General features: G+C 43.1%; 1 protein-coding gene across 3 annotated transcripts in view; it reads right to left on the bottom strand.

The window, feature by feature from the left end:
- Positions 1-26,154, bottom strand: part of METTL16 (methyltransferase 16, RNA N6-adenosine) — a 139,891-nt gene that overhangs the window by 86,802 nt on the left and 26,935 nt on the right. For 2 of the 3 annotated variants that reach the window (XM_077480494.1, XM_077480495.1), the window contains exon 4: positions 1,076-1,216. The exons of the other annotated variant lie outside the window; for it this stretch is intronic. In XM_077480494.1, coding sequence (XP_077336620.1) covers positions 1,076-1,216 — 141 coding nt within the window. The remainder of the gene's footprint in view (positions 1-1,075; positions 1,217-26,154) is intronic. 3 annotated transcript variants of the gene reach the window in all.

Below are 26,154 nucleotides of genomic sequence, written 5' to 3'. Positions count from 1 at the left end.
GAATCCAGCTTTGTTTGCAGCAGATGTTCTGGCTGGTAGCTCAGGTCTCCCAGTGGGAAAGGAGATATGGGAGAAGCAGCGGTGGGAGCAAGAACAACCGAGCGGCTGCTTGGCGTTGGCTCTAAAAAACAGTACCGGGGTGATGCCTGCAGCTGGGCATCACCCCAGTACAACCACTTCAACAAAATTACGTAAAAGTACAAGATTTTGCAGAAAGCGGTTAAGGTTTGACATGCTGGGTATCTATTTACTCAGTGCAACCTAGCTTTTATATTTTACCAAAAAAATTGAGTCATTTATTGCGCTTTTTTGTGCCCCCTAAAATTAATTTTAAAGTTTTTTTTACGTTAATATTGTGTGACATAAAAAAAAAAAAAAATGGAACTACCATTATTTTATTCTCTAGGTGTCTGCTTTTAGAAAATACATAATGTTTGGGGGTTTTATGTAATCTTCAGGGCTAAAATAATTTTTTTAAACATGTGCAAAAAAAATGCAAAAACGGCTCTGGCTGTGAAACGGTTAAACATGTTACATCTTGCAGCTGTAAGAATTGTTAGTAAAAAAAAAAATTATTATATATAATATATATATATATATATATATATATATATATATATATATATATATATATATATATATATATATATATATATATATATATATATATATATATATATTGACTCCTAACTTTTTTAGCCGACTCCTATATTCAAAGCAAATTTGTCAAGCCCTGTCTTAAGGAATTCCTGGTTGTCATTTTCCCATAATTTAAAGCTGAACCCGAGGCAAACCGTTAAATACATTGATGAAATGCACATCAGGGAGTAGTTTTACCTGCCAAAGGTCTTATGTTTCTTTCTATTCAGCTCCGAGATAGCTTTACAGTTCTTTTGTTCAAAAAATTATTTGCCATGTTGGGCAATTAAACAGCATTATAGTTAATGTAATAAAATAAATAAAACTACTTTTTACAGATTAAGCTGTGTGCTACAATACTGCACTACCCCCCAGTGTAAAGGAAGAGCAAAGAACTCAAATACAAACTCAAATTAATTGCGTAAATAATAAATACCTTTAATCAGATCAGCCAAGTTATTCTGCTCAACGTTTTTCTTTGCATAATTGAAGCAGATGTCATCCACTTCAGTTGCGAGGAAATACCAGCCGTTTAGCGTGGCCCCCAGCAATGGATAGATGCAGGATGCTCCAGTACCTGTGAACAACAGAAGTCCTAAGAAACAAAGCCAGTATAACATAACAGAAGGGAAGCCATTGCTTTTTTGTTACAGGTTTAAGGATTTAGATGCGATTAGCCTCCAGTCAAAATTATTTATTTTAACCAGTCAGGTTATTACTACAGTTTATGTCCCAATTAGGGAGATTTCCTGTCACTTCCTGAACTGGTGACGACACAAAGAAACTCTCCAACAGAAAAAAAAAAAAAAAACAAAAAAAAAAAACAACAATGGAAAAACTGAAAAGTTCTATCCAATTCCTATTGTTTAATATTAGAGAGAAACCACCAGACAGGAAGTTAGAGCTGCACAATTAATAGTCTAAAAAAAAAAAAAAAAAAATCCCAATCTCAAATTAATCCCCCTCACAATCTTAATCCGGAATTTCTACGATTCAGTGCAGAGCCGTTCTCTGCGCACAGCTGACCGTTGTCAAAAAATAAAAAACTTGGCAGAAAATCAAACCACGTCACTTCCGCTTTCTTTAACCGCTTCCTGCCCGCCCTATAGCCGAATGCCGGCCTTAGGGCGGGCGGCTTCCCGTGCCTGGCCGTCCTGGTGTTTACTTCCGCAATGCGCGCCGCCGCGGGCGCGCATCGCGGAAGTTCTGTGTTTGCCGTGTCCCCCGGGGACAGGCAAACACAGATCGCTGTAAACGGCCAATCACAGCGGCCGTTTACAGCGTGATCGGCGTGTCCAATGGGAGATGATCTCATATGTAAACATATGAGATCATCTCTCAGCGCCGCTCTCCCTCCTCACACAGACAGCGTGTGAGAGGGGAGAGAAGAACGGCTGCAGCAGCCGTCAGTGTAAAAAAGAAAAAAAAAAAAAAAAAAAAAGTAAAAAAAAAGTTTAATAAAAAGTGCCATCCTCCCCCAGAGCCATCCTCCCCCAGTGCCACCCCCCCCCCAGTGCCATGCCCCCCCCCCAGTGCCATCCTGCCCCAGTGCCATCCTGCCCCAGTGCCATCCTGCCCCAGTGCCATCCGCCCCAGTGCCATCCGCCCCAGTGCCATCCACCCCAGTGCCATCCACCCCACCCCAGTGCCACCTGCCCGCAGTGCTATCTGTCCCCAGTGCCACCTGTTGTCAGTGCCATTTGTCCCCAGTGCCATCTGTCATCAGTGCCACGTATAAGTGGCATCTGTCATCAGTGCCACGTGTTATTAGTGCCACATAGTGCCATCTGTCATCAGTGCCACGTATTAGTGCCATCTGTCATCAGTGCCACGTATCAGTGCCATTTGTCATCAGTGCCACCTGTCAGTGTCACGTGCCATCTGTTGTCAGTGTCACGTGTCATCAATGCCACTTATCAGTGCCATCTGTCATCAGTGTCACGTGTCATTGGTGCCACGTATTAGTGCCATCTGTCACCGGTGGCACGTATTAGTGCCACGTATTAGTGCCACATGTCATCAGTGCCACGTGTCATCAGTGCCACATATTAGTGCCACGTGTCATCAGTGCCACATATTAGTGTCATCTGTCATCAGTGCCACGTGTCATCAGTGCCACGTATAAGTGTCATCAATGCCACGTATCAGTGCCATCTGTCATCAGTGTCACGTGTCATTGTCCTGGTATTTCAAAAGTGTAATAAGTAGTCAACAAGTTAGATGTGTAATTTATGCTCCTAGAACACGTGATGGCGCTCCCTGCATGTTGGGCCTCTCTATGTGGCCAGGCTGCGAAAAAGTCCCACACATGTGGTATTGTAATACTCAGGAGGAGTAGCAGAATTTTTTGGGGGGGTGTCATTTGTGGTATACACATGCCACGTGAGAGAAATAACCTATTACAATGACAATTTTGTGGAGAAAAATAAAGAAAATGAAAAATCTTCATTTTGCAAAGAATTGTGGGAAAAAAATGACAACATCAAAAAGCTCACCATGCCTCTTACTAAATACCTTGGAATGTCTACTTTCCAAAAAGGGGTCATTTGGGGGGTATTTGTACTTTCCTGACTTGTTTGGGTCACAAGAAGCGAGATAGGCCACCAGTACATCAGATGTGATCAATTTTGTGCGATTCGCACCACAGCTTGTAGACTCTCCAACTTTCACAAAGACCAAATAATATCCACTAATTTGGGTTATTTTTACCAAAGATATGTAGCAGTATAAATTGTGGCCAAAATTTATGAAGAAAAATTAATAATTTGCATAATTCTGTCACAGAAACAAAGAAATATGCGTTTTTTTTCAAAATTTTCGGTCTTTTTTCATTTATAGCGCAAAAAATAAAAACCCCAGAGGTGATCAAATACCACCAAAAGAAAGCTCTATTTGTGGGAAAAAAAGGACACAAAATTCATTTGGGTACAGTGTTGCATGACTGAGTAATTGTCATTCAAAGTGTGAGAGCACCGAAAGCTGAAAATTGGTCTGGGCAGGAAGGGTGTTTAAGTGCCCAGTAAGCAAGTGGTTAAACCATTAGTAATTGGAGATTTGGATGAATTGGTGTTTGGACACAACACCGGCTACCGAATACAGTCCGATACAGGAAGATTTTGCGGTTTTCACAGAACAGCGGCTAAAGAGGACAAAGTTGTCGCCGCCTTAGAGGCGGCCATTTTCTTGGTTAGTTTCGGAGCGGAGTAAAAAATCTCCGCTCAAAATATCGTGCACCGGATTCTATTCGGTTGCCGATGTTGTGTTGAAACAGCATATTGTGACAATAAACAGTAATTCCTCAAAACGTGCAATTCATGATGGTTTAAAGAAAAGAGATGAACTTCGGTCTGTAAATGAGGGCGGTTTAACCACTTAAAGACTAAGCCTTTTTCTGACATTTGTTGCTTACAAATTAAAATCAGTATTTTTTGCTAGAAAATTACTCCCAAACATTAAATATATTTTTTAAGCAGAGACCCTAGAAAATAAAATGGCAGTCGTATTTTAGTAAAAGGAGTTACTCAAAGAATGGCACTTTAAACAGACCATAAACAGTGGTTAAAAAAATACAAATTTATCGAAACATGGACTACACGTGAAAACATGAAGATAAAATCAAACACATGATGAAGGGAACAGCAAGAAATCGGTTAATGGAATGGCCCAAATTGACTGTCAGAGAGAAGACATCCAATGTGTTTCATAGAAAATTCAAGTCTTCTTCAGGGCCAAAGGGCTAGCGAAATCTAAATATGTAGCCTAAATCCCATGTGTTAGTAATTCACCCAAAAGAGATCATAACTCAAAGAATAAGAAGAGAGCTGAAACTCCACAGCTGTGCACAGAAAACAGGACAGGAAGAAGATGAAAATTGTCACAGTATATTCCCAGCGTCGGGACGCGAGATCCCAAAAGGGGACCTGAGCCTAGGACACTCACTGCCTCTCACTCACTCACTGCCTACCACTACAGGCAACAGCAGCCTCTCACCTCCTTAATTCGACCTGAAAGGTCAACAAGCACTTTCCCACATCATGGGGGTAAGATGTCCACTGATCAGTCAACAAAACAATGGCATCAATGACTCCACATGGCAGGTTTATGTAAATAAAAACAGAAGAATCTAGGGCACAGCGAGAGGACCACTACCACTGACCTGGCTCCAAGGGAGAGCGTAATTTAACACCTCACCAGGCCCTAGTTCCATGCCTGCCAGAAGAGACAGTGCCCCCTGTGGCCAGGCTGAACATTTCACAGTCCAGTCAGACTGAAGTAGTCAAATTTAGACAAATACCCAAAACTAACTGCAGCTTAGGTAGAGTTTAATTTTGAAAAACGCATAGCGCGTGCTCTTCAGGACATATGTAACTAGCTGGGAGCATAGGAGCAACATACAATTTAAACATTAAAAGCAAAAAACAGACTTTCATATTTGCATAGATAAATGGTAATACGTTGAGATGCAAATACGGGCTAACCTATCTCTCACCAGTCCTGCTGCAATGTGGAGGGGCACTCTGCCCTCCAATATGCAGATATAATATAAAAGGGGCACTCCACCCACCAATATACTAATATCAGAAAATCTACATAAAAAGCCTGCATAAAAAAAAAACTAGCATGTCACACCGTGGCCATCCTTTCACAAAATACTCGTATCATAAAAATACATAAACAGCCATCTATCAGGAATAAAACAATTCAAGTCAAAATCGACATACAAACCAGCAGGGGTCAAAACGTTTGTTTCATATATCCAAAAAGGACTCCCTGCGGCTTAACCGCATGGCGACCAGCCGCTGCAGCTGTACTGCGGCAACATGGCTCAGCAGAGTGAAACGCTGTCATGTTACATCAGTAACAGACGGCCACTAGGGGGCACGTGCACCCATTGAGCCGATGCGAGTGCCCGGTTCCGGTTCTCCGAGAGGAGAACAGACAGATCATTTGATCATACAGAGTATGAACAGATGATCTGTCATCTACCCTGCACTGTCCACTCCCCCTACAGTTAGAACACAAACTGGACACACTTAAAGAGGAAGTAAACCCTGATGGGTGTTACTTCCGCTTTGTTTCCTTGTAATGGTAAAGCATAATGGGCTGCTATGCATCGCATAGTAGCCCAGTATGTGACACTTGCCTGCAGGAGAAGCCCACGATGTCCCCGTCTTCCTCGCTAGCAGCGAGCGTCCATTCTTCACCCCTCTTCCTTCCAGGGCCGCAAACTCCAGCTCTGTGACTGGCCAGAGTCGCGAGATGTCACTTCCGCGCATGCGTGCGGGAACTGCCTTTAACAGCATGACCCGAGCTAGAAAGGGCACATTGTGCCCTTTCTAACTCCAACGCATGCGCAAAAGAAATCACCCTATGGCGATTTTCAAATATCTCATAGACCACGCAGGTCTGGGAGCTTTTTCAAGCACCTACAGGTAAGCCTTAATCTAGGCTTACCTGAAGGTTAAAGTGGTTGTAAAGGGTTTATAACCACTTTAACCCCTTTACTGACCCCCTAGTAGTTAACCCCTTCACTGCCAGTGACATTTTTACAGTAATCAATGTAATTTTATAGCATTGATCGCTGTAAAATTGGCAATTGTCCCAAAAATGTGTCAAAATTGTCCGACATGCCCGTCAATGTCGCAGTCCCGACAAAAAGCGCAGAACACCGCCATTACTAGGAAAAAAAACTATTATAATAAAAATGCTATAAATCTATCCCCTATTTTGTAGACGCTATAACTTTTGCGGAAACCAATGAATATACGCTTACTACAATTTGTTTTACCAAAAATATGTAGAAGAATACATATCGGCCTAAACTGTGGGAATTTTTTTTTATATATTTTTGGGGGATATTTATTAAAGCAAAAAATACTGTGTTTTTTCAAAAAAATTTTGTTTATAGCGCAAAAAATAAAAACCGCAGAGGCAATCAAATACCACCAAAATAAAGCTCTTTTTGTGGGGAAGAAAAAGCAGTCAATTTTGTTTGGGAGCCACATCGCAAGACCGCACAATTGTCAGTTAAATCGATGCAGTGCTGAATCACAAAAAACGCTCTGGTCTTTGGCCAGCCAAATGATCCAGGGCTTAAGGGATTATATAATGTAGAAAATTACCACCACTCCAGTGCCTCAAGACTTTAATGCCCCAAAACTTCAGGCTTCTATGATCTCTGTGGTGACAACCACTAAAATGTCTCGACACACTGAGTTTTAAGACCCTTCTTAATATTGTTAATAAGTTCTCCTATCCACACATGTAAAGCTCTCAAAGTCCTACCAATATATTGTGACCCACACTCAAGCATATACACAACACCCTGAGTGGTGCAGGTAATTAAATATTTTATTTGATACCGTTTCTGTGTGGTCGAAGAACTAAACTCCTTTCATTTTTTTTTAATGTTCATTTTCGAGCTTTTACAAGCTGCACAGCTCCCACATGCGTAGAATCTTTACAAGAAAGCAAACAGCTTATCAGGATATTTTGGGGGATCAATGACACCTGGAGCCAAACGATCAGGAGGGGAGGATGCTTTTCTATAAACAAATTGTGGATGAGTGGCCAGAAGAAAGCCATTACTTTCAGTAAAAAACAAAATGGAATGTTTTTAGTTTGCGAAAAGGCATGTGGGAGACTCCCAAAATGTATGAAGGACGGTGCTCTGGTCTGATGAGAATAAAATGTAACTTTTGGCCATCAAAGAAAATGCTATATCTGGCGCAAACCCATCACATCACCCAAAGAAACACAGTGGTGGCAGCATCATGCTGTGGGGATGTTTTTTAGTAGTCAGGACTGGGAAACTGGTCAGAGCTGAGGGAAAGATGGATGGTGCTAAATGCAGGGATATTCTTGAGCAAAACCTGTACCAATCTGTGTGTGATTTGAGGCTAGGATGGAGGTTCACCTTCCAGCAGGACAATGACCCCAAACACACTGCTAAAGCAACACTTCAGTGGTTTAAGAGGAAACATGTAAATGTGTTGGAATGGCCTAGTCAAAGCCCAGACCTAAATCCAATAGAAAATCTGTGGTCAGACTTAAAGATTACTGTTCACAAGTGCAAACCATCCAACTTGAAGGAGCTGGAGCAGTTTTGCAAGGAGGAATGGGCAAAAATCCCAGTGGTAAGATGTGGCAAGCTCATAGAGACTTATCCAAAGTGACTTGGAGCTGTGATAGCGGCAAAAGGTGGCTCTACAAAGTATTGACTTTAGGGGGGTGAATAGTTATGCACATTGGACTTTTTCTGTTATTTTGTCCCATTTGTTGTTTGCTTCATATATATAAAAAAAAAAAAAAAAACATCTTCAAAGTTGTGGGCATATTCTGTAAATTAAATGATGCAAATCCTCAAACAATCCATGTTAATTCCAGGCAACAAAACATGAAAAATGCCAATGGGGGTGAATACTTTCGCAAGGCACTGTATGTTTTTTTATCTTACTGAAGCCTTAGGTAATTTCATTACAACTTTTCTTCAACAGGAAAAAATAGTTTTGTCTTGGATAATAAGTAAAGAATTAAATGTATTAGATCTGGGAAAATTAAATGATGTTCCCACAATTAGTGATAAAAATCAATGAACAGCAAGGATACTAAAAAATATGAACCGTATGCATGGGAATCAAAGTCAGCTATGGGCATGTCCTTGGAAAACAGAAGAGATCTCATTAGCTAATACGGCTTTATATGATTAACCTAGCTTCCTGATAGACGGTAACAGCATTGCTCCATCTATATACTAAGTATTTAAATCAGAAGTCTTTTTTCCAAAGACAATAAACAAATGGTTAGTCCATCTAATTTTCAACACAGAACTTATAGACATAATTGCACATTTAACGGCTTCTTAAAGCTACCCTGTCACCACCAAGAAGGTCAGCCCTGTAAAAGAAATTAATCTATACTTACCTTTCCAATAGAGTGTGTTTTGAAATACTGCTGCTTCACTGCTCAATTGCTATTGAAGGTGCGCCACACTTCCAGGTTAGGAATATCCTCCCACTTACAGAATGTACAAGTCAGGGGGAGGAACCAATGCATGTGACATAGATATGTGGTATATAGGGGCTTATTTTAAGTTAAGCTCATACTTCTGCGGTTGTGGGACTGTGTGTAAATCACGCCTTTTCCCACACCAGATTTGTTTTCACTATTCCATTGTGGAGATTTTCCCTACTTCCTGTCCAATGACCAAACAGGAAGTGAAAGGAACGCCCTGCAAATTAAAGTGTCATGCCCCGTACACGAGCGGATTTTCCATTAGAAAAAACTTGGATGGTTTTTCAGACGGAATTCCGCTCAAGCTTGGCTTGCATACACACGGCCACACAAAAATTCACGGAACCTTCAACCGTCAAGAATGATGTGACGTACAAGACTACGACAAGCCAAGCAAAATGAAGTTCAATGCTTCAAAGCATGTGCCAAATTGTTTCCGAGCATGCGTAGAAATTTTGTGCGTCGGAATTTGTACAGACGATCAGAATTTCTGACCGAAAAATTGAGAACCTGCTCTCAATCTTTTGCTGGCGGGAATTCGGCCAGCAAAAGTCCGACGGAGCATACACATGGTCGCATTTTCCTGTGCAAGTTCACCTTACAAATTTTTCTGTAAAAGGTGAACTTCTCCTTTAAGGGAATTCCTTGGGGACCCCCAGGTCACAAAAACTAGTATCCCCATTGTAAAATTTCTCCTTTATTACTTTTCTGGGGCCAAAATTTGTGATTTTTGTTTACTTTCACTTTTAATAAATGCAAACAGTACAAATAGAGAGGGTGAATCTCAAATGTCGGTTCACACCAACGCAACACTCAAGCCGACATCCCTGTGTGACTTCATTGCGGCTTGCATACAACATCGCAGTCATAGCGGTGTGAACTGGCCCTAACGGGCACAGACAGCAATCAAAACTAACAGGTGTTCTAATCCCTCTGCACTCTATCCAAAATAAAATAAATAAATAAAAAAGGTTTTGCCTTTAGCTATACACAGCACTTTTTCCAGTGCTGGGAACCACATAGCACTAGGCAGTTTCCGTGCATTTTCAATAGGTACAGCAGTCCATTCAAATGAATAAGCTGCTGTGCTCACAAAAGCGCAGGCTGCAGGGAAACCGCGGTGGTGAGAACCTTGTCTTACAGGACTTGCTTTCTGTGTGGGCCGGTTCACCCCAGGAGCATGAAAGGCGCATTCAGCATTAGTGAGGGAAACAAGCATGGAACACGCTGCCTTGACCGGTTTGAAGACACAGATTGGTTTTATTTTGCTTAGAAGCCTCAGTAGATAGGAAGGGTCAATTTATTGTCATATTCAGAAATAAAGCATGTTAGTTTTGCTGTGTTTTAGGAGTCAAGTCAAGGCTGTTATTTGTTAGAGCACCTGATCAGTGAGCTGCTATTCTTTCACTTTGTGCTCTCTCCTCCAAATCAACAAGCTGCATTTGATTGTCATGCATTCCCAGCACTGTGCAATGTGATAAAGGCTAATTGGCTTACTGTGCTGCTCCTTCTCCCAGTCTGAATTCGGATGTACAGGGGATTACAGGGAACTAGAAGACAGGCAGATTGCAGTACTACTTAAAAATGCATTTAAGGATTTTTAATGAGCACATAACTGGATTCTACATGTATACACTAAGACCCCTAAAAAGAAGTGCCTTCTAGAAAAAAGGATCTTGAAAGGTTACAACCCAGATAAAAAATATCAAACTTAGCCATCAGTCTCAGCTGTACATATCTTTGCACACAACACACGGTAGGATAGAGCTGCACGATTCTGGCTAAATATGAGAATCAAGATTTTTTATTTTTTTTTGCTTAGAAGATAGATCACGATTCTCTCATCTTTCACAATAAAACAAAAATTTTCATTCATTGAAGTGTATTTTTTCCCAAAAAATTGCATTTGAAAGACCGCTGGGCAAATACAGCGTGACATAAAATATTGCAACAATTGCCATTTTATTCCCTAGGGTCTCTGCTAAAATATATATAATATAATGTTTGGGAGTTCCAAGTACTTTTCTAGAAAAAAAATATTGATGTTAACTTAAAAAAAGAAGTGTCAGAAAAAGATTTAGACTAAGTGGTTAAACTTCCTGCATTTACATGTTGAAAACTTGGCAGACTGCCTGGATTATTTATTTACACAGAAGTTCTATCCCTTTGATCTAAGAAGGAAGTTTAGTTACAATGCTTCAAGTTAAAGACTTGCCCAGATGTTTTCTTTTGACAGCCGAGTGAGCAGATCTCTCCACTTGTTTATATGAAAGAATCACAAACTCTGCAGGGTGAATCGAGATCACAATTTTTTACCGATTAATTGTGCAGGTCTACAGTAGGATATCTATCAGTAGCCTTTAATATGTGACTGGACAATTATTGAGGAACTCTAAGTTACAACAAGCCAATCTAGTAAACGTAAGAGCTAAAAAGCATCAAGCCAAACTTAAAGCGGAGGTCCACCCTAAAATGGACCTCCGCTCATCGGAATCCCCCCCCCCTCCGGCGCCACAATCGGCACCTTTCAGGGGGGAGGGGGGTGCAGTTACCTGGATAATCCAGGTAACTGCACCCACTTCCGGGCTAGCTCGCTGCGGAAAGGGGCGTACGTTACGCCCCTTTCCGCAAGCGCCCGCCCCCTTCAGAAAGTGCCCCGCTGCCTGCTGGGAAACACACAGCTCCCAGAGGCAGCGGGGACCGTCCGGATTGCGCCGCGCGGCTCGCGCATGCGCAGTAGGGAACCGGGAAATGAAGCCGAAAGGCTTCATTTCCTGATTCCCATACCCAAGATGGCGGCGGCAGGACCCGCCAGACGAGCGAGCGATCGGCTTCGGGTGCCGACATCGCGGGCGCGCTGGACAGGTAAGTGTCACTATTTAAAAGTCAGCAGCTGCAGTATTTGTAGCTGCTGGCTTTTAAAAAAAAAAAAAAAAAAAAAAAAAAAAAAAAACGCGGAGTCCCGGTGGACTCCCGCTTTAAGGTACACCACCTATAAGCAATAGCTCCCCTTTTCTACTTTGTATTCTCTTGCTGAGACACAAGCCACCAAGTAGGTCATGCCCAGCATTGCTGTCAACTAAAAAATAAATAAGCACATTAGAAGAAATGAGCACAGTCTGGAGCATGTAAAAACAATTCCAGCCAAGACCATTCACAGATCCACCATTAATAGTTCTGACATTACCCTAAACTGAATCTGCAGCAATCACCAATGTAAACTACTTGCAGAACATGTAAGACATCTGCATGGAAAAAAATCCTATTAAGGTCACAGCATTAATAGCAGATAGTGTGTGAATGGAAGGTGCACACTACTGTTTGCATGGACAATCAATTAAAACGGTTTACTGCAGGAAGGGCATTTACCCGTTTGCCATGCATAACAAAAATTCAATTGTCACTTTACTTGGATATCATTTGGCCAACAATGCAAAGTATTTCAGAGTACAATTACACACAAGGGTCTGAGGGAAAGACTTGGCCAAACTGCCCATATATTGCAGAGTAGTAAAAATTACTATGGATTAATCCCGCTAAACACTTCTCTTCGATAAGATGCCTGTGGTGGAGGATATCCTGCTTGACTAGTCATCCGCTACACCACTAATCAGATTAACTACATTAAAACTTAATCAGTGTGACTGGCACACATCTTATAACCCCATGTCATGCCAAGAGCTATGGTTCATCGAATAATATGCAAACTTCTATCAACTACACAGCCTAGAAAGCGCTAATGAAAAACAAATTATGAAAAAAATTATAAAAAAAAAAAAATGATAAATAAATAATGTCACCAGCTTGAAGCAGGGGCCTTCACACAAAAAGTGTCCCTGTTGGGTATAGTGACTAGCCGTCAGCCCAAGAGCACATATTAGCCTTTGCATCAGACAAAAACAGTCTTTGATGCTGCTATGCCATTGAAAACAGTCTGATGGCTCCTTTCTAGGTTTGTTGGGGAAGACCTTCTAAATTTGGCTGGTGATATCAGATCATATAGTTGGGGGATAATCAGCAGGAGCTTCAGAGCCTGAAGTCAGTTGCAGGGGTCACTTCAAACATGTTAAATTCCTGTTCACACTTACATAACACTGGAGTTTGAGGCACAATTTTAACTCTCCTCAAAGCCATAGTAAAGTAGTCTGCAATTAATACTATGGACAGCACACCGTGTTGTTCACATTATTAAAACATGAAGGGTTTGCATTGTGTCGCATCGCACTGCTGTGCTTCAAAAATGAAGCTTCATGTAGGGCTCTTTCACACATGCATTCCAAATAGGTAGTTTGGTTGCCTTTAATGCTTCCCGAACGCCTACCAATGCCACACTGAATTGTTACAATAGGGATTAGATGGAGGTATTGACACTGCAGCGTTAGCATTGCTGCGTGACAAAAATGTTCATTAACACTATAGGTGCATTAATGTGCTTTTAGGCTGCTTTAAAATGTAACACAAGTGTGAGAGAGTCCATAGAGTTAGGAAGGAGTTGAAGCTCAACTCCTAACAAAGTCTAAGCTAACGCACAATAAACTCATTAACATGTGTTCGCCTCTTTCACAGCAGCCAAGAAAAAAAACCTAGGCATCTGGGGTGCATTTTTAAACGCTCGTCTAACTCGTGTCAAAAGCACATAGGGAATTTGGGGAGCGTTTTTAACTTGTCTTAAACATGATGCAAATACAACAAACTCGCATTAAAGTGGTTGTAAACCCATTACAACCACTTTAACCTACAGGTAAGCCAAGATTGAGGCTTACCTGTAGGTGCAAGAAATATCTCCCAAACCTAAAAGGTTTAGGATATATTTGCAGAAATAGCAGCACCGATGTCTACCTTTTGTAACGGCGATCATGCAGTTACTGGCGGCACCAGCGCGGGAGTGATGTCATCGCGGCTCGGGTCAGTCACAGCGCCAGAGCCGCGATACCCAGAAGTCACTCCAGGATAGATGGCAGCATCGGAGGCGAACGAGGGCCGATGCGGGGGCTTCGATCTCAGGTAATTCATAATGTGTTAGTATGCTATGCATACTAGCTCATTATGCCTTTGTCTTGCAGGGTGTTTTTTTCTTCTTTTTTTTTTTTGTTTGTTTTTTAAGAGGCTTTACTTCCTCTTTAACTTTATAGGCATGTTTGTTAAGCATCAGTATTTTGATCAAGTGAGAACAGGGCCTAAGATTTGCAATTTTTTTTGCTACAAAGATACTTAAAAAAAAAACAATAATTATACATTTTTAGAAAGCAGACGCACTGTAGAATAAAATGGTGGCAGTTGCAATGATTTCTGTTGCACAATTTGTTTATCAAGCACACATTTAACCGCTTCGCGCCCGCCCTATAGCCAAAAGACGGCTACAGAGCGGACGCTAACTGCCGGGAGGCCGTCCCTGGTCGTCCTCCTGTTTACTTCCCTAATGCGCGCTGCCGCGGCGCGCAACAGGGAAGTTCTGTGTTGGCCGTGTCCCTCGGACACAGCCAATCACAGATCGTGCTAAATGGCCAATCACAGTGGCCATTTAGCACTCGATCGGGCTATCCAATGAGGGGTGATCTCATATGTAAACATATGAGATCATCTCTCATCGCCGGCTCCCCTCCTCACACATGGACAGCGTCTGAGGAGGGAGAGCTTCCGTGCTACAGTGTCTGTGACAGTGAGTGTACACACACACACACACACACACACACCTGTCCCCAGTGCCACCTATCAGTGCCATCTGTCCCCAGTGCGACCTGTCCCCAGTGCCACCTATTCGTGCCATCTGTCCCCAGTGCCACCTATTCGTGCCACCTGTCCCCAGTGCGGCCTGTCCCTAGTGCCACGTGTGCCCAGTGCCGCCCGTCCCTAGTGCCATGTATCCCCAGTGCCACATGTCATCAGTGCCACGTATTAGTGCCATCTGTCATCAGTGCCACGTATTAGTGCCATCTGTCATCAGTGTCATCTGTCATCAGTGCCACGTATTAGTGCCATCTGTCGTCAGTGTCACGTGCCATCAGTGCCATGTATCAGTGCCATCTGCCATCAGTGCCACATCAGTGTCACGTGTCATTGTCCTGGTGCTCCAGGGCCTTCAAAAGTGTAATAGGTAGTAAACAATTTAGATGTGTAATTTATGCTCCTAGAACACGTAATGGCACTCCCTGCATGTTGGGCCTCTCTAAGTGGCCAGGCTGTGAAAAAGTCCCACACATGTGGTATCATAATACTCAGGTAGAGTAGCAGAATTTAATTTGGGGTATCATTTGTGGAATACACATGCCATGTGAGAGAAATAACCTATTACAATGACAATTTTGTGGGGAAAAAAATAAATAAAAAATCTTGATTTTGCAAAGAATTGTGGGAAAAAATTACAACACCAAAAACCTCACTATGCCTCTTACTAAATACCTTGGAATGTCTACTTTCCAAAAATGGGTCATTTGGGGGGTATTTGTACTTTCCTGGCTTGTTCGGGTCACAAGAAATGAGATAGTCCACCAGTACATCAGATGTGATCAATTTTGTATGATTCGCACCACAGCTTGTAGACTCTATAACTTTCAAAAAGACCAAATAATATCTACTAATTTGGGTTATTTTTACCAAAGATATGTAGCAGTATAAATTATGGCCAAAATTTATGAAGAAAAATTAAATAATTTGCATAATTTTATCACAGAAACAAAGAAAAATGCGTTTTAATTTCAAAAGTCTTTTTTCATTTATAGCGCAAAAAATAAAAAACCCTGAGGTGATCAAATACCACGAAAAAAGGGACAAAAAAATCATTTGGGTACAGTGTTGCATGACTGAGTAATTGTCATTCAAAGTGTGAGAGCACTAAAAGCTGAAAATTGGTCTGAGCAGGAGGGGGGTTTAAGTGCCCAGTAGGAAAGTGGTTAAAGGATGAAAATAAATTGAAAGAAATTCTAATGCACACAAGCACAAAAGAATACCAGATTTTTGGTAAAATATACAGTCATGGCCAAAAATAATGGCACCCCTGCATTTCTGTCACCACTTCACAGAGAAAATTGTTGCAATTACAAACGTTTAGTCATTCTCGTGTTTATTTATTTTGTTTGTATTGGTATGACACAAGAAAGTGGAGGGAAAAAAATGCCAAATCTGACATTCCGCACAAAACTAAAAATTATTGGCACCCTCAATTTAATATTTGGTAACACACCCCTTGGAAAAAATAACTGAAAACAATCACATTCCTGTAACCATCAATGAGTTTTTACACCTCTCTACTAGAATTTTGGATCACTCTTTTGCCATTTGCTCCAGGTCTCTCAGATTGAAAGGGTTCCTTTTCCCAACTACTGTTTTGAGATCTCTCCACAGGTGCTCTATGGGATTTAGATCTGGACTCATTACTGGCTAGTTCAGCACTCTGCAATGCTTTGTCTTAAACCATTTCTGGGTGCTTATTGAAGTGTGCTTTGGTCATTGAACAGAACTGCTATAAGACCCATGAACTCAAAAACATCAGTGAACCTCCACCATGTTTGACTGTAGGAACTGTATTCTTTTAAGGCCACGTTTCTATTTCTAAAAACAGTAGATTGATGGGCTTTCCCAAAAAGCTGCAATTTTGTTTAGTCTGTCCACAGCACATTCTCCCAAAAGATTTTAGCTTCCTTGAGTAAGTTTTGGCAAACTCCAATCTGGCTTTTTTATGTTTCTGTGTCAGAAGTGGGTCTTCCCGAGTCTCCTACCATAGAGTCTCTTTTCATTCAGATGGCGTCGTATAGTGCGAGCTGTACCCAGTGCCTGAAGGTCAGCTTGAATTTGTCTGGAAGCTGATTGAGGTTCTTTATCCACCATTGGAACAATCCTTTGTTGCAATCTTTGATCAATATTTATCTTTTGTGCATGTCCAGGGAGATTAGCTACAGTGCCATGGGCTGTAAACATCTTGATAATATTACATACAGTGGACACAAAAACATTAAAGTGGCGTTCCGCTCACCCCTTTAAAATGTAAAAGTCAGCAGCTACACATGTGTAGCTGCTGACTTAACATTAGGACACTTACCTGACCTGGAGTCCAGCGATGTCGGCAACGAGGCTGATGTTTCCATCGGCTGGTGGAATGCCATTGCGGGTGAGAAAACCTGGCAGTGAAGCCCTACTGTGCATGAGCAAAGTCCACTGTGCTCTCTCACTGGCCCGGCAGAAGCGGAGGGAAAAGGACTGAGCTACTGCCTTAATTCGCCATGGCCCAATCTCCCAGAAGTGGGGACAGGGTATCTGTAAAAACATGTACCCGCTCCCTTCTCCCCAAAAGTTGCCAACATGTGGCACCAGAGGGGGGAGGAATCAGATAAAGTGTAAATTTTTGGGTGGAACTTCACTTTAAGATCTCTGGAGATGGACTTGTAACTTTGAGCTTGACCATGCTATTCCACAATTTGTTCTCAAATCCTCAGACAATTCTTTGCTGCTCTTTCTCTTCTTCATACTTAAATATACTGAGCCTTTTTACCAGCTCCGTTTAAGGTTGTAATTATTGTTCTTCTCCAAAATGCATTGGACACATGGTTGCTTTGATGGTTATGTTTTCCAGTAGCCATTTATTTTTTGTTTTTTTTAATATATAGCTATGTTGCCGTTGTACTTACCAATATATTGCCCACATTAAGGCGGCTGTTTAAAACCAATGGGTGATCCAATAGGCATGATGATGGAGAAGGCTTTGCCAGAATGCATTCTTGCACAAGTGCCTTAGCTAAACTGCCAAGATGTGTCAGAAAATCAACATTTTCCTTCTGTTCACCATAAAACTACAAAAACACCCCCACAGGCAGTGTGTGGCACACAGAGACAAATGACAGAAAGGTTGAATCAAATTTTTACCATTTCAAATGGTTGCCGCAAAGCTGTGTCTTGGCCTAGGCCAATAAGGCCTAGTCCTAGGGCGGCTTTTTGCTGCTCCCCACATGAAAAGACCCCCGACCCATCCGCCCCACACATATACAGCCTACCACGGCTGGCTCCTGCACGGATACAGCCTCCCGCTGCTTGCCTTGCAATAGAACATATGCACTGCACTCAGCACTGGCCGGGCGCGTACTTGGCGGGGGGGGGGGAGCAACTGCCGCCCTCATAAAACAGACCATAAGTGACCGTCAATCACTGGCCATACCTGGAGTACAATGCACTTGCTACTATCTTAACTGGCAGAACTACCCAACTCTGCGTGGCACCGTTGCACATTCTCCTGCTTGGGGAGTCATACGGGGACGGGTCTCTCTGTAACCACTGTCAGAACCTAGAGGAGGAGGGGCGAGAGAGAGAGGATAGCGGTGGGAATGGTTCAGGTAACAGACGAGAGCGAGTGACTGGTCCTGGATATAAATGGATTGAGTCAGGAGTCCAATTTAAAGTCTTGTATACCCAGTCAGCTTTAGTAATGTAGCTACTCACTGTGCGGTACAGTGGTGCCAACTGATGGGCACAGTGGCTGCATTTGATGGGCACAGTCTGTGCCCATCAAACGCAGCCACTGTGCCCATCAAATGCAGAAAACTCCAGGCATGCAAATCATAATGTCATGGTTGGGATTGGAACCAGCGACCCTTTTGCTGCTAGACGAAAATGCTAACCAGTCACTACACAACTGTGTAGGGAAGAGGTTAACATCAGGGTGATCAAAGGGTTAAATGTGTGGGATGTGCTTGTGTTCCTGCTTTCCCATAGCTCCCAACTGTCACTGTGACTGTGTGTGCTAATACAGAGAGAAAGAGGTGGAGCTCTAAAAAGAAAAAGTGGAGCCTAAAGAGGAAGAGGTGTGTTTTACAGATGACAGGGCGTGTCTTAAATAGGAAGGGGTGTGGCATTGAAAGGAAGGGTGGGTCATATTTAAATTAGGGGGTGCATGAGTTTAGCCAGGCCTAAGGCAGCACAAAACCTAGATACACCACTGGGTTGCCGGCGTGATTTCTATATTGTTAGCACTAGTTAATTGATACAGGTGAGTTTAATTACAACTTAAAGAAGCATCGCAAACTAGGAATGCAATCATCTCTTACAGTTTTTAGAAGGTGCATATAATTTTGTCCAGCTAATTTTTGCAGTTTTGTGTGGAAAGTGTCAGCTTTGGCTTTTTGTTTCTGCACCTTGTGTCATACCAATATAAAAACAAAAGAAACAAACTTGAGAATGCCTAAACATTTGCAATTGCAATAATTTTCTGGGAAAAAGTGGTGCACAGAGAGAAATGCAGGGGTGCCAATATTTTTGGCCATGACTGCATAAAAATATGGTGTTGTGTTGAGTAAAATAGATATCAAAATATTTCCAGTCTTAGAAAGTTGTGCACCCATGAAATGTTGAGCTTATACAATCCTTGTGACTGTTCCATTGTTCCATGAAACCCCTAGCTTATATATTTAACCACTTCAGCTCCGGACCAATAAACACCTTAAGGACCAGAGGTCTTTTTGCAATTTCGCACTGCGCTGCTTTAACTGGTAATTGCGCGGTCATGCAATATTGCACCCAAACGAAATTTGCGTCCTTTTCTTCCCACAAATAGAGCTTTCTTTTGATGGTATTTGATTGCCTCTGCGATTTTTTTTTTTTTGCGATATAAATGGAAAAAGAGCGAAAATTTTGAAAAAAAAAGATATTTTCTTCTTTTTGTTATAAGAAAAATCGAATAAACTAAATTTTAGTCATACATTGAGGGCAAAATTTATTCAGCCACATGTCTTTAGTAAAAAAAATGTCAATAAGCGTATATTTTTTGGTTTGCGCAAAAGTTATAGCGTCTACAAACTAGAGTACATTTTCTGGAATTTACACAGCTTTTAATTTATGACTGTCGATCTCATTTCTTGAGGTGCTAAAATGGCAGGGCAGTACAAATCCCCCCCAAATGACCCCATTTTGGAAAGTAGACACCCCAAGGAAATTGCTGATGGGTATGTTGAGCCCATTGAATATTTTTTTTTTTTGTCCTAAGGGATTGAATAATGACAAAAAAAAAAAAAGTTGTCACTAAATGATATATTGCTCACACATGCCATGGTTATATGTGGAATTGCACCCCAAAATATATTCCGCTACTTCTCCCGAGTATGGGGATACCACATGTGTGGGACTTTTTGGGAGTCTAGTCGCGCACGGCACCCCGAAAACCAATCACCACCTTCAGGATTTCTAAGGGTGCAAATTTTTGATTTAACTCCTCACTACCTATCACAGTTTCGAAGGCCATAAAATGCCAAAATAGCACGAAACCCCCCCAAATGACCCCATTTTGGAAAGTAGACACCCCAAGCTATTTACTGAGAGGCATGTTGAGTCCATGGAATATTTTATATTTTGCCAAAAGTTGCGGGAATATTACAAACTTTTATTTTTTTTGCACAAAGTTGTCACTAAATGATATATTGCTCACACATGCTATGGGCAGAAGTCAAATTACACCCCAAAATAAATTCTGCTGCTTCTCCCGAGTACGGGGATACCACATGTGGGGGACTTTTTGGGAGCCTAGCCACGTACGGGACCCCGAAAACCAAGCACTGCCTTCCGGATTATATATAAAAAACAAACTAACCAGAGTCACCCGTAACACTTATACGGTGATCAGTGGTGAAAGGGTTAACTAGGGGCAATCAGGGGGTTCAAATTTTTATTAGGTAGTATATGGGGGTCCCTGGCGCTATATAAAAACCTGACGGGGAACCTAAATAACTAACTGGCTAACCAGCGTCACCAGTGACACTTATACTGTGATCGCTGGTGAAAGGGGGTGAAAGGGTTAACTAGCAGCAATCAGGGGGTTAAAACCATTATTGGGTAGTATATCGGGGTACCTAGCGCTATAAAAACCTGGCGGTGAACCTAAAAAAATAACTAGCTACCTAGCGACACTGATGCAGCGTTCAGAAAAATTATCGCTTAGTGACACTGGCAAAAGGGGGTGAAAGGGTTAACTAGCGGAAATCAGGGGGTTAAAACCATTATTGGGTAGTATATCGGGGTACCTAGCGCTATAAAAACCTGGCGGTGAACCTAAAAAAATAACTAGCTACCTAGCGACTGTAGCGACACTAATGCAGCGATCAGAAAAACGATCGCTTAGTGACACTGGCAAAAGGGGGTGAAAGGGTTAACTAGCGGCAATCAGGGGGTTAAAACCATTATTGGGTAGTATATCGGGGTACCTAGCGCTATAAAAACCTGGCAGTGAACCTAAAAAAATAACTAGCTACCTAGCGACTGTAGCGACACTAATGCAGCGATCAGAAAAACGATCGCTTAGTGACACTGGCAAAAGGGGGTGAAAGGGTTAACTAGCGGCAATCAGGGGGTTAAAACCATTATTGGGTAGTATATCGGGGTACCTAGCGATATAAAAACCTGGCGGTGAACCTAAAAAAATAACTAGCTACCTAGCGACACATGCAGCGATCAGAAAAATGATCGCTTAGTGACACTGGCAAAAGGGGGTGAAAGGGTTAACTCTAGGGGCAATCAGGGGGTTAAATCTTTATTGGGGGGTGATAGGGGGCTACCCTGGACCTAACACTAACTGTCCTGACAGTTTTTACTGTCACAACTGACACTGAATGCATTGATCAGTAAAGAAATGATCAATGCAATCAGTGACACTGTGACTGGGGGGGAGGGGGGGCGGGGGGGGATCGGGGGCGATCCGGGGGGGGGGGGGGGGGGTTTGTGTGCCTGTGTGTACCTACATGTCAGTGTAGTGTTGGTGCACACTTACTATTAGTCTTCTCCTCGTAGTCCGGTCAAAAAGACCGCCCCGAGGAGAATGACATCACTTCTTCCTTCCTGTGTAAACAATACACAGGGGAGGAAGCTTCTCATTGGCCAGGAGCGATCCAGAGGGGGTGGCCGAAAACCAACGGCCATCCCCTCATCACGAAGCGCTCCTGGACCGAATCGGACCGCCGTAAACAGCGGGAGGGGGTCCGATCGGACCCCCCACCCGCTGGAAGGCAATCACGTAAATCTACGTGATTGTGCCTGCCTGTGCCATTGTGCTGACGTACAATGGCAATACGGCGGTCCTGAAGTGGTTAATAATGTTATCCTGTATTTATTTTCCAAAACAAAAAAAAATGTCAATTATATAAAAAAAAAAAAATACAGTACCCTGAATTTTATATATGTGACAATTGTAAAGCCTTTGTTAGGTTATACGTGTAAAGCAGGGGTGTCCAAACTTTTTTCAAAGAGGGCCAGATTTGATGAAGTGAACATGCTCGAGGGCCGACCATTTTGTCTGACATTCTTTAAACCATTAAAATTCGATCTAAGTGTGTTCATCCGAGCACTAATACACGGCCCAACAAGAATTATCTTGCCTTTGTGCTGTGTGTGGTGAACAGATGAGCTCGGGTGTGTTATTTGGATATACTGTATTTAATCGGCTTATACCACGCACCTTAACTTTAAAAAGGAAGTCTCAGGAAAAAAATAAAAATAAACAATCTTACATTTTAAAGACATGTGAAGCAAAATAAGGGTCAGTGCCCATCTGCAGCCCCCAGCGTATTGCCATGAATGCAGCCCCCAGCGTATTGCCATGAATGCAGCCCCCAGCGTATTGCCATGAATGCAGCCCCCAGCGTATTGCCATGAATGCAGCCCCCAATGAATGCAGCCCCCACATTGCCAGGAATGCAGCCCCCACATTGCCAGGAATGCAGCCCCCACATTGCCAGGAATGCAGCCCCCACATTGCCAGGAATGCAGCCCCCACATTGCCAGGAATGCAGCCCCCACATTGCCAGGAATGCAGCCCCCACATTGCCAGGAATGCAGCCCCCACATTGCCAGGAATGCAGCCCCCACATTGCCAGGAATGCAGCCCCCACATTGCCAGGAATGCAGCCCCCACATTGCCAGGAATGCAGCCCCCACATTGCCAGGAATGCAGCCCCCACATTGCCAGGAATGCAGCCCCCACATTGCCAGGAATGCAGCCCCCACATTGCAAGGAATGCAACCCCCACATTGCAAGGAATGCAGCCCCCACATTGCCAGTCCCCACATTGCCATGAATGCAGCCCCCATATTGCCATGAATGCAGCCCCCATATTGCCACACATTGCCATGAATGCAGCCCCCATATTGCCATGAATGCAGCCCCCATATTGCCATGAATGCAGCCCACACATTTTCATGAATGCAGACTCACCATTACCATCAGTGCAGCCTGATTCATGTCCTCTGCAGCCTTGGAGGAGACAGGGAGGGGGGCGGGATGAGCGCCGACAGACATACAGGAGAAACTCCTGTTTCTATCGACGGCCTCTTTAATTGAAAGTCCCGCCTCCTGTGATGGACAAAACGGTTGTCCAATGGCAGCGCAGGACGGGACTTCCTTTTACACAGGACGCTGTCCTGTATCCAAGGCACTCGTTCCGCCCCCTCCATGGCAGCCAGCACATCTATCTTTTGTGGCCCCCAGCGATCGGGGATTCGTTGGGGGCCACAAAAGATATATATGGGAACATGACCAGACGGGCCGTCCGAAACCGGAATGCGGGCCGCGATTGGCCCGCGGGCCGGACTTTGGACATGCCTGGTGTAAAGTAAGTTATGAACGATGGCGTTGAATTATTGCTCCCACTCCCCTGTTAGCGACAATAACTTGCCCTGCACAGGCATTTGCATTAGGGTGTGTTTTTGAGGCAAAGCGGTCACTCTAGAGCAGTGATGGCGAACCTTGGCACCCCAGATGTTTTGGAACTACATTTCCCATGCTGCACATGCACTCTGCAGTGTAGTTGAGCATCATGGGAAATGTAGTTCCAAAACATCTGGGGTGCCAAGGTTCACCATCACTGCTCTAGATGTTTCTGTTTCTATACATCACAATTTTACTTGCCCCCCCCCCCCCCCCCTCCCCCATTTAAATTTTTTGCTACCACGAGGGAGGCCCACAACTCCCTATGATAGTGTGGACAGATGACAGGTATTCTTTATAAAAGACATCAGAGGTCAATGTCTCCCCTGGAGGTCCCCAGTAATTTTAAAAGTAGTCAGCAATAAAAAAAAAAAGGCCTATGCTTGTAATCACACTGGAAAAACAATATTAAAGGGTCAGTTCAATTCTAGTTTTGACTACTTTTTGAATTGTCCCCTGGCTTTTATCGGACTAACTTATATAGACCTCTTGGCCATGGTGTGGCGCTACAATTTCAATTTTTGTAGCAATAAAAATATGACACATCCACACATTTAAAAAAAATATTTTAAAATCATATCCCGTTTACCAATCTGACTGCTAATTATTTTAAAATTGACTGTTTATGAAATGTGTAACCTTACACTGTGAAGCAGCAGAGTCATATCTGGATACAATAGTCATGTGGTTAGAGGTGGAGGGGCCATCTGTCTGATCAAAGAACCCCATCATATCTCATCACATGATGACATTCGGTTTCATTTCCATCATGGAAGGAATGACTGCGGGAAGCAGCAGGCAAGAAGCCAAATGAATTGGACATGAAAAGAAAAAGAAATCTATGCCAAATGCATTATGAGGAGATCTTAGCCAAAAAGCAGCAATACTTCATGAAGAGAGAGACCCATCAGCTACATTCCTAGAAAGGGACTGGATTGCAAATCCATAAATAGACACAAACACTACTTTCACTTTAAATCTGAACTCTGGGATAAACAAAACCCTGCAGTGGGCCAAATCCCCTCACTATGGTACTGTAAGAGTTACATGGACTAAAGTGTAACTTACATCTCCATAAAATGTTATTGCAGAACCGACACAATGTCTCTTCATGACAAAAACCTACCTCCCTGCTCATTCTTCTTTAGAATGTACACAGAGCTGCACATGCACAGCCCAATTTACATTGCGGCACAGATGTTGAGTTTCGGGATTATTGAACTCTGGCGTATGCACAGGAGTGATGTCATCCTGCTCCAGCCAAATGACATGGCTACAACCTGGCACCCGAAAGATACTGGGTAGAAGATGTCAACATTAGCAAGGGACCCTAGAGACTATAGAAGCAAAAGGGTAAGTTTTGTGGACTTTCACTCTGCTTTAACTGCGAAGTCTAGGAGTAGAGGAGGAAGCTGTAATGCCCACCTTATTCTTTACTCCGTAGGAAGCTCACCAACACTATGGGTTTGGACAGTGGCGGAGCTAGACAGTCTTTTACCCAGGGAAAAGACAGTTTGGCACCCTCCCCCCACCCCTACTCGAGAGAGAAGGTCTACACAATCACATAGGTGAGGTTTGAGCATTTTCAAGCTTCACTCCCAAAGTGGATTAGGAGGGGCGCCACTGAAAAAAGTGAGCCAAGGCTTGCTTCTGTGTATTCTTCTTCCTTCCCAGCGATGGGCTTCCTAATCTGCTGCAAAAGTGAGGCTTGAAATGATAGGAACACTATGGGATTGTAAAAGACCTGGGACCCCTTTGGGTGCCCAAAAGAAGAACAGTATGCGTCGCCCATAGCGCACAGAGGTGAATCGAGGGTGTAGCCAAATCAAATTGCGTTAACAGTGGCGGGACTTAAAGGGGCATGTTAAATAAAAGTATTCTCGTACCCATAAAATATGCTTAATTATTAGAGCAAATGTTACTGCAAAAATATGGATTTAGCCTACTTTAAAAGTGGACTGCAGGGCTGGTACAAGGAATTTTTTTCTAAACATGTAAAAGTGCAATTTCTTTCTCGCAGAAGTGTGCTACTTTCAGGGTGCAGGGTTCAGGGGTGTGCTACGTACAGAGTGCAGGGTTCAGGGGTGCGCCATGTACAGAGCACAGGGTTCAGGGGTACACATCTAATATTCCACCTTAAACCAAAGATGACTCCCCCGAAATCTCCACCCTCTCCTAGTACAGAATCCTCCCACCCCCAAATCCCTATCCTTGACAGGACAATCTTACTACCCTGCCATCACGATCCCCCCACCTTTCACCAGTACAAATGTAACCATACTATTCCTCCCTCAAATTTACCCTCTTAACACAGACCTCAGATAATGTGCAGCTTGATGCGGGTGGGAGATGTAATTCGTGTCAGGCTCCTCCTCATGCTCTGTTGTGAGACAGGTTAGAGCCAAGGAGGAGCCAAGTGGAAGCTTTCTTGACTCTGTTATACAGGCAGCGGTTGGCCTGGAGAGATGCCCCCGGTGCGTAGTCAGAGTGGAACAGGAAGGGGCCATCCCCAAACTGTTCCCACAAAGTTGGGAGCACGAAAATGTCTTAGTATGCTGACACCTTAAGAGTGCCCTTCACTGGAACTAAGGGGCCAAGTCAAAAACAACCCCACACCATAATCCCCCCTTCACCAAAATATTTGGACCAGTGCACATAGCAGGGTCCATAAAGACATGGATGAGCAAGATTTGGTTGGAGGAACTTGACTAGCCTGCACAGAGTCCTGACCTTAACCTGCTAGACCCTTTATGGATGAATTTGATCAGAGACTGCAAGCCAGGCCGTCTCGTCCAACATCAGTGCCCAACCTCACAAATGCACTTCTGGAA

The sequence above is a fragment of the Lithobates pipiens genome, unplaced genomic scaffold, assembly GCF_037356315.1.
Source record: "Lithobates pipiens isolate NorthernLeopardFrog02 unplaced genomic scaffold, aLitPip1_a1.2 Scaffold_16, whole genome shotgun sequence".
Taxonomy (NCBI): Eukaryota; Metazoa; Chordata; class Amphibia; order Anura; family Ranidae; genus Lithobates; species Lithobates pipiens.
Note: the sequence above shows the minus strand (reverse complement) of the source record. Positions and strands in the feature narration are given on the sequence as shown.